Source organism: Borostomias antarcticus (genome assembly GCF_949987555.1).
Source record: "Borostomias antarcticus genome assembly, chromosome: 1".
Taxonomy (NCBI): Eukaryota; Metazoa; Chordata; class Actinopteri; order Stomiiformes; family Stomiidae; genus Borostomias; species Borostomias antarcticus.
Window position 1 is genome coordinate 35,520,732 of NC_140234.1, and position 9,653 is coordinate 35,530,384.

General features: G+C 43.5%; 1 protein-coding gene across 1 annotated transcript; it reads right to left on the minus strand.

Annotated features, from left to right (window-relative positions):
• Positions 1-2,364: 2,364 nt before the first annotated feature.
• Positions 2,365-8,948, minus strand: LOC311315388 (uncharacterized protein). The gene is made up of 14 exons (XM_084446058.1): positions 8,532-8,948; positions 8,167-8,277; positions 8,000-8,059; positions 7,539-7,643; positions 7,030-7,170; positions 6,527-6,857; positions 6,088-6,373; positions 5,737-5,970; positions 5,350-5,441; positions 5,016-5,120; positions 4,328-4,518; positions 3,262-3,426; positions 2,841-3,085; positions 2,365-2,650 (listed from the first exon to the last, which is right to left on the minus strand). The coding sequence occupies exons 1-14, from the start codon at positions 8,705-8,707 to the stop codon at positions 2,631-2,633; spliced, it is 2,262 nt and encodes a 753-aa protein (XP_084302184.1). The 5' UTR covers positions 8,708-8,948; the 3' UTR covers positions 2,365-2,630.
• Positions 8,949-9,653: the final 705 nt, after the last annotated feature.

Below are 9,653 nucleotides of genomic sequence, written 5' to 3' on the forward strand. Positions count from 1 at the left end.
AGCACAGAAGGGAACCTGTTGAAGTTCGCAGATAGTGCGATTTCCACAGGGTTGAAGTTCGCAGATAGTGCGATTCCCACAGGGTTGAAGTTCGCAGTGAGTGCGATTTCCAAATGGGTTGAAGTTCGCAGTGAGTGCGATTACCAGCTAATCTCCGGAGTGTCTGTTTTTGTCGTGTTGTTGTGTTGTCTTTGTTTGTCTAGCGCTATTTTCGCCGGCTCAGTGGGATTTTTGATTGCATTTTGAGCTTCGGCTCTTGCCTTGTATTGTTTGTTAAGCGCGCCATTGATCCAGGTAAAGTATTGTAAGTATTCTGTACACTCTTTAGACTGTTAAATTCGTAACTGCTAGATTTCCAGTAGGCTAGCTGGTTGTCTGGGAGACGCAGGAAAACAACTACTACTCCGCTCTCCCGGTGATCCGCCATCGAGCCAGAGAACAAAGGACCAGTTGACTGGGTGAGTACTGAGCGGTTTAATGTGTCTTTGTTTCTTTCGAAATTGTATTCTTTCCCGCCGTGAGTTAAAGGTGCCCAATGTAACGTGAATAAAAAAATCATTTTTTTGTTTATTTTCAAAATTACTTGATTAAATTGTTCCTTGTTGTCTAATAAACATGTTGAATCACTCAAATGTATGTCCTACCTTGTATATTCTTCGCTAAATCATATTTAGCTAATGTTTTGTATACAACGTTTGTTTATGTCCGCTGAGTGGGCGGTTCCTGCCAGTTGAGTTTGATTGACAGGAGTGGGAGTGTCTCGTTTCTTCATCTACGTGTGCGAGCGGTGCACCGTAGTTTACTGCTAGGTAACGGATTGACACCCAACACCATGTCAGCAGCCGAGGTCAGAAATATAGCCTAGGCTATATAAAACAGCAACCATATGATGCGTGAATTGCAAGAGGGAAATTCTGAAATAACTCAAATGCAACGATATGAGTCAGAAATAGTTAGCCTAGGATCCAAAGCGGTCATTATTGTTGTTTAGTCTTGTATCATGGTTACCCAAATAGGCTAGTCTAACCTTTACATTAGCCTATTAGTGTAGGGCCTACTGTAGACCTAGTTAATTTTCATACATAAGCATAATTCAAAACAATATGTTGCAATTCTTCCACTCGGTTCATAGCCTTCAACATCCAGGGGTGGTGCTGGTCGCCGAGTGCGGGGCCGGGGAGGCCCTCGGATCCGAGGCGGCACTCGCGTGCGCCGCGGTGCGCGAAGCAGGGTAGGACCAAGACCACCACTGGATCCTACAGATGTAGAACGCATAAATACACTCCGGGCAAACAGGATTCAGACGCAGCAGGTAACATTGTGATTTGGAAAGAAGGCTACTTATGAACAGTAGCCTATTATATTTTATTATGTAATTTCGAATTTGGCCAATGAGTACTTGGCTACCCATTCATTTTACCTGCGTTATGGCTCGTTTGTTGATGTAGGATATGGTCATGCAGATGCCAGAGCCAGAACTGAGGTCGCAGTTTCTGCAAGTACTGGAGCGTCAGCCAGGACTCCTGTTTGACATCATACCTCTACTCCAAGGATCCCAATCCCAGGATCCCCCTGCAGCCCAAGAACCCCCTCCCCCGAATTGGTGTACTTGCACCAATTGCAAAGAAATGCCCACAGACTTGGAAAGAAAATGCTGTGGTGCCAATGGGCCACAGTACTGTGTCAGCACCTTGCCACACATGGCCCACATTTGCCTTGATATGCAAATCCTCCAGGTGGCAAGGGCCACCCGGAATGACATATTTGGACTCAGGGATGAAGCTCTTGAGCCAGGACAGGAGAATAGGCAATTCCGTCATGCAGCCTACCGACAGTTTGTTGTGTGGCAGTGGGGGATGTTAGGATCAGGAAATAGAGTGGTGATACCCAGCTGTGCTGTGTGGATGATCAGACATACATTCCCTGACCCATTTCAACAGTACGTTGGATTCATTCCTGGAAGACTGTAGAACCTTGCTGAAGTCCATAGTGGAGATGGCTTTTTAGTACATTTAGTCAGGGATATAAATCTTCTTAGTTTTATTTATTTATTATTATAACAAATGTTCTTATTTTTATATTTCACTTTTTGGATCAATAAATATGTTCAGTTTATATTTTACTTTTTGGATCAATAAAAATGTTCAGTCTAAAAACATGACTTACTGTACTCCACAGGATACACGGTTCAAATTAGAGTTGGTAACGTTTTGAAAATATTAAGACATTTTTATTCATAGAACAATGTAGTGCCAGTATGAGTGAAAATCAACCTTCACTGTTGTACATATGGAATTCAAATAGAGACATTGCAAATTAGAAAACATTACTTCATAAATAGATTCAGTTATCAACATCCCTCAGAGCACATCCCAGAGCTAATAATAATAATTCTGATTTATATAGCACTTTTCACATACTCAGTAGCTTTACACTAGAGGTGGGGGGAGGGGGTGAGACAAAAAGAATATTGCCACAGATACAACACAAGGACACAAGAAAAGGTAGAGACGGGCTAGGGGAAGAGAAGAGAAGAGGAGACGGTGGTGCCATCTATGGTGAGATTGAAGTTGTTGATAGGCCAATGTCAAAACATTGCAGATAAGAGCTGTTCAGGAGTCCAGACTGGATCAGGACTGTTTTTTGGGTCCTGTAGAATAGAAAAATGTCATTAGTGTTTGTTTTTCTACATGAATATTTAATGAAATCTGGATGTAAATAATCAGCACATGAATCACAATTCCATATTGAAGTTTAGACTTTGAAATAATCATCACATGATGCTAGTAACACAATCAGATACAGAATGGGCAGTGAATCTTAGACTATTGTTCACATACCAAGTCCTCTGGACATGTGTGCCTGTACCAGGTCCTCAACTGATGGAGGTGGTACTGGAGGGAGCAGACCTAGGTGTCTTGGGTCACTTTCACTTGGTGGCCTCGTCCTCGGAATCCCTGTTCCCGATTCCAGTCGTGTACTGACAATGTTGGCTTGGAGATCACTGATGTAGCTGTAAGTCTTTGGCTCTAATTCTGCAACAACCGTCCAGCGCTGTGACTTCTTGTTGAACTTCCGTTTAAAGCTGCATGATGGAAAAGGGAAAATAAACATAGACACAAAGTACATAAATTACTGTGATAAAAAATTAAATCTAGCTTGATTAAAAAGTACAGCATGGTTAATCAGTGTCCAGCTGATCCATAATGTCATGGCTTATTTGATGTGTGTGTGCCTACTACTCGCTACAAGTATACTTACATTTTATGGCCATTCTTGTTGATTGCCTGGGGCCGATCCTTGTGTGCATTGTAGTCTATAGCTGCCAAAAGGACCCGGGCGTGGTACACAGGAGGGGTGAAAGCGTAGCGTTTGCTGGCATACATCAACAAGTGATTGTGGTAGCTTTCCAGGTCTGCAGTGGATCTACAAATACATTCAGCACAAAGATGTTTCCTTTAGGCTTGTGACCAAGATTAGATTTCTCTAACATTTGATACACCATACAATTACAGAAGCAAGACCAAGGAGCTGGTTGTGGACTTCTGACGGAGGACAGACCCCCCAACCCGATACCATCAAGGGTGAGGAAGTGGAGATGGTGAACTCATGCAAGTACCTGGGAGTGCACTTGAACAAGAGGCTAGACTGGACAGACAACACGGAGGCCATGTACAAGAAAGGACAGAGCAGGCTGCTACGGATGTTCTACCAGTCTGTAGTAGCCAGTGCACTGTTCTTTGCTATGGCCTCTTTGCTGTGGCCTGCTGGGGAGGCAGCACTAAGACTGGAGAGTCCAACAAACTCAACAAGCTGGTGAGAAAGGCCAGCTCCATTGTTGGACAGAAACTGGACAGTCTAGAGGCAGTGGTGGAGAAGAGGATGAGAGAAAAGCTGAACACCATATTTGAAAACCCCTCCCACCCCGTCTATGATGAACTGTGGAAGATGGGGAGTACCTTCAGCCACAGGCTCATCTCCCCCAGGTGCAGAACAGAGCGGTTCTCACACTCCTTCCTAACAGCAGCCATGAGACTGCACAACAGCCATCAGATTGAACACCGAAACAGAATGCGCGGTAGTGAACTCTGAACCCCCCCACCCTTCCTCAGACTCATAGCCCCCCCTGGCTCATAAACACTGCTACCAATACTGCTACTAGCATCATAAATACTACTACTATCATGTTCATTGTTATGTTTGTTTATTATAATTATTATTGTGTTATGCTTATTATCGTTATTATTATTATTATTATTATTACTACTATTATTATTATTACTATTTCTTCTCTGTATCTGATTATACATAGGACTTTCAGACAAACCTGAATGTTATGTATTTGTGAGCCTGACGTAGCAACTTTGTGTCAAGGACAATGGCTCTCAAGGCTTGATGCGCTGGCGAGTCCATCTCCATCCACTCCTTGTTGATGTCCTCCTGAGGCTCATGGTGGCATCTTCCAAAAATCCAGCTGTGTTGATTTACCACGTGATTCAGCACACCTTGCCAATGTTTCTTTGAGAAAAATATATTAGAAACACAAATGGAGTTTAACACACCTAGGGGAAATGCACATTCCTGTGTAGGGTTCTACAGAGTATGTTACTGTGAGGTAAATTTGCTGAGATCAATATAACATGGACAACAATAGAGAGGATGGAGGATCAGGTCTGTTGGAAAATTCTCATGTAATCTACATCTGAGTATTTGATAATAGGTCTAGAGGCGGGGTTCTCAATTTAGGCGACAACAATTGAAATGGCTCAGACGCCAGTAAGAAAAGATTAGAAAAATGCCTATGTACACTCATCAGGAACTCATGTAAATCACTTTTAGATGATAGTTGTTACCACTGCGCAGGGCCTAGCCATGGTCTAGAGCTGACAAGTTCAGGTCATTGTGTAAGTAAGTAAATCAGTGATGGTTAGTGGGGACGCTATGCGAGTGACCTGTAAAGGGTGCCAGAGTGCCGTGGTCAATAATGCACTTGGTGCTTGTTTCTGTGTACCTACCACAAACTCTTCAACTGTGGTTGCCATTCTACAACTGTACCAATAGTGGTTGACTATGTCTCGCATCCAGTACAGTAGGGCTCCATTTCCCTTGAGTTGTCCTGCCTGTTTATGGACAAAGGAGATAGTAGAGACCTGCAAACTCTGGAGTAGCGAAAAAGGTGATGACATACAAAACTAAAACCCTCTAGATTCACCGAAACTACCATGGTTAACATAAAAAAGGTGACTGTAGCCAAAAGGTGACAAGTTTGCAGGTCTGAGATAAGTGATTAGTCATTCATGGCTTCACTAAGACCACTACTTGGATTTTTTGCATACATCAGATACATACCGCATTGATTTTTTTGGCCAAACACTTTGCACCATGCCACATATCCAGAGAGTGTTTCACCCCAGAGTCTTTGTACTTCCCTTTCTCTGGATCTGTAAAGATAAAACATTTGTGATCGAAATTATTGTAGTAAGGACAATAATTAGTTACAATTCAATTAACATTTTGAACACACGGTATTGACATGGCTACACCGTCAAAAACAGTATGCTCACCCCAGTCCCAATCAATGACACCAGTACTGGTGAGCTCACCTATACCTGTATGCTGTACACCCTTACACTACCCAGTGTTCAAACAACAATATTGCATCAATAAAACACCACACACATAATGGCAACATTGGGTTGTATAAAGATTGATTATATTATTATAAATCAGGCATACTCATCAGCGCTGCGATCTGAATGTGCCCATCAGTGACAAACTCCCGTAGAGGCACTTCATCAAGAAGCTTGTCCATGGTCCTTGTGAAGCCCTCCTTCTCCATGATCACAGAATTCCGGTTGGTCTCTCTCTTGTCGATGGTGACGACCTCAATGAGGAACTTTGTGTCGTTGTCCATTGTGGAATAGGTGCAGTATTGTGCACAAAAGCCAGGGGAGTCCATGCGCCCGTCACCTGAAAGACAAAGCTTATGTCTTTGCCCTTTTCATAAGTACCTTCCATGACATCTATATTCAATTTTAAAACAATTTTTTTACAAGATCATATTTGATAACTGCAGAGGAAACATACCTAGTGCTACAATACTGTCTTTCTGGCAAAGAGATTGGATGATTACAGCTCGTTTCTCCTCCCAGAAGTGCTTGATAGCACCAAGACAATATGAGCCCTGAACAGCATAGAAGGTGCTCTCTGCAACACATCCCATGTTCATGAACTTTAGGAGAAGGAGAACTTTCTTGAAGTTGTTGCCGGAGAGGAGAATGTTTGTAGAGAGCATGAAGTCTCCGGCCTGCAACCCAAATTTGAACAAGGGCTGCGAGTTCCACTTCCAGACTATGTGGCCGTTGGGGCATGTCTGTAAAAGAAGGCCAAACACAGTCACTCTGTATGGTATCACAGATCCACAAATTAATAAGACACTGGATAATAAATAGACATAGAGAGGCATTTTATGAAAACAATGTATGACTAAACTACAGTAATTCTAGATATGCATAGTTGAACTCACCCATTCGATTACAGTTGCAGTTCCTCTCCTCTTTAACTCTATCTCAAATGGTGCTCTTGCGTCACATGCTCTCTTCTTTGTAGAGAATGGGCAACGGTCAAAGGGAAGCTGTAGGAAGTTCACCAGCTGTCGTAGAGATGCTTCATAGGTGATTGAAGCTGATTGATTTACAATGTCCTCATGACAAAGCACCCGCAGTGTTTCCGGTCTCTCAGGCATCTCTTCTGTAGTTGACTGAGCTTCATCTTGCTGGATGTCTAAGACTGTGTCGCTCACGCCCACCTCAGGAAGTTCCTCAATATTGAAGGTATTCTTCAGAGCACCTCCTGTTCTGGTGAAGTAACCCCACCCCCAAAAATAACAATATTCTTTTGTTTATGCAGAGTAGCACTTATTTGAGAATGTAAACAGTTTTGTTGAATAACATGAGTATGGTCGATTGGTTGCATGTAGTCATTAGCTACATCTGAGTGTAAAATATTCAACCTATTTCTTCAACATACTTCACACACAAGGGAGGAGTATAGCCCTCTTCACTGTCACTGCTGTCTTCATCAAATTCGACAGCACTCCAGTCCTCATCACTGTTTTCATTGCTGTCTCTGCCATCATCAGCACTTGACGGCTCCTCAGCCCAGTCAATACTGTAAAAGGAAAAAATAAGTCATAACCAGGCCACACCACCATCACAATCTAGGGACTGGCATCGCAAACTAGCCCTAGGCTATAAATGCTGTGGTATTTCTCATCATTGTTTTAACACTCTTGTTTTACTTGTATGCTGTCCCTATGGAAATACATACAAATGAAATGAAACAACAAAAGAGATGTAAACCAAGGCTAAGGAGGGACCCCAACAGCCAGCGCATTAGGGCCAACATGCCCACCCACAGAACGCTCCTTTCCGCCACACTGGACATCAACCATAACTGTTATACTACATAAAACAGCTGACAAGCAACCCCCACTATATCATGCTTGACCTAGAACTGCACTGCAGGTGCACACTCACATGCTGTTTTGGAGATTGTTGATGGTGTTGTCATCCAGCAGAGTCACAGTTTCATCACTGGTGATGTGCTGTACTGTGACTGTGTGTTCCTCTGAAATCTCCATCCTTTGAAAGACATGCAACAGAAAGAAGCATTATCAATGACAAAGAAGCGTTATCAATATGCTCTGTTCACTGCTGTAGTCCATCTCCACTACTTCCTGAAATTAGGTGGACATCTTCAGTTCCTGACGACTACTTGCTACTACTAGACTGACGTTAGTATAGCTGGTCTCGTGCCTCTGAGTTGTGTTTTTGGCTCGACCCATGTAAATGAGGGTGCTCCCCTGCTCCCCTGAGCACCCTCTGATCGTGAGACGGACGCGTTACCAACATTGCTAGGTACTTACGTGCTGGCTACCACAGGGACTCGCAGGCATTTTTACGTCTGTTACACCAGTAACGTTAGCTAACTTGAATACCTTGCAGTAGCTCCAGCTTGCTCTTCTGATCCAATGCTCGCTACTCCAAGTTCTTCCAGTCTGAAAGCGATATGACAATCATAAACTAACACGGTCACAGTGATTGCGAAGATAGAGTTTGACATCCGTGTTTTCTACCAACGTAGTTGGCTAGCTAGCCAAGTTACCTTTCAGAGCCAGAGTCGGAGCCTGATCCACGGATCGTAGACAATGGGATTGGAGGGACAGAACGGTACCTTTTCAGAGGAGTGGATGCTATTTCGCCTTCTCGTTCATACCTAACAAACAGCCGACAGTAATGTTACCGATAAAACATCTGCCCCATACTAATCGATAGAAAAGGAGAAGGAATAATATTAGCTAGCAAGCTAGCGAGGCTGCCTTCTCATTCATACCTAACAAACAGCGCACAGTAACATTACAGAAAAAACATCTGCACCATACTAATCGAAAGAAAATAAAGTAATAGGGTTTGACATCCTTGTTTTCAACTTAGCAATCTTAGCAAGCTAGTGAGACAAAAGTGACTTACCAGTCCAGTAGAAAGACGGCCACCTCGGCGTCCGTTCTGAATCCCCTCTCAGCCTGCAACTTTCTCCACCTTGTGAAAGCCTCTCCACCAATGTTTACTCTCTTCTTTCTCTGATCCATTAGCCGTCGCCATTGGACATCCCTGTCCGGCTTCATTTTATCTCCTCCGGCAGACATACTGTACTGTATACTGTAGCTAGCTAGCTAACTTGGTTGTCGCTCGAAGTTCTTTCTAAAATACCCCGCCGTGAACTGAGCCAATCAGCAACGAACTGCTGGAACATGGGGGTATAACGTCACTATTATGTGCTCGGCGCGTGTTCGTGCGCTTGCTCGTGCGTCCTCGTGCGCGTGCGAGAAATGACGTATACGCAATTTTCGGGGACCACCTTCTCAAATTTGCTCTAGAGCGCATACTAGTGGTCAAAAACTACATCGCGTACCTTTAACTATAAGGTTTCCTTTCATTGCTGTTTTGGGGTTTTAGGCTGCGTTGTGTTTATTAGGGATTTGTTTCAGTATAGCTTTTATTAAACTGAATTTGCCCGCGCACGGCCAAAAACAACATCCGGGTCTTACATGCAACATTTTGGGAGCACCACTAGGTGTCCCTGTAACACCGGCTACTAACATATGCCTAGATGTAACAGGATTCTACTGCTAACTTGCAATTTGGCTAGCCCTGATGAGATTTCGTTATGCGCTAAAGTATTTTCGATTTCTTACATCCCCATCTGACATTTAGTGTTAAATTTTTAGCTAAGATTCGGGATCAGCTAGAGGTGGTTGAGATGTCTAGGTTAAGGGAAAAGCCTGTTAATTCTATAGACTGGTCTGCTTTTAAGATTTGGGAGAGAGTAGCACGAGAGAGGTTTTTTAGGTCAGGAAGGAAAGATAAGGAGGTTCAGCAGACAGTCTCTCCGCCATTTCCCCAGCAGAATAACTCTGATTTAAAATTAGATTTTTCCCCCTCTTGTTGCTCCGTGCTCACACCCAACCAGGCTGTTCTTCCCCCTTTTCCTGCTCCCGCCATTAGCCACGCCCCTTCTCTCTCCCCTCTACAATACGAGTTAAGCGCGCCCCTTTCTATGAGGTATTCGTCCGAACAAGAACAGGTCAGGAA

Excerpts from the sequence above, each read along its gene's own strand:
- LOC311315388 (XM_084446058.1), bottom strand. The coding sequence starts at position 8,707 with ATGTCTGCCGGAGGAGATAAAATGAAGCCGGACAGGGATGTCCAATGG. Across the intron at positions 5,442-5,736 it reads TCAGATCGCAGCGCTGATGA|ATCCAGAGAAAGGGAAGTAC; the intron begins GTATGCCTGATT and ends TTATCTTTACAG. Across the intron at positions 5,121-5,349 it reads TGGCCAAAAAAATCAATGCG|GCAGGACAACTCAAGGGAAA; the intron begins GTATGTATCTGA and ends GTCCATAAACAG.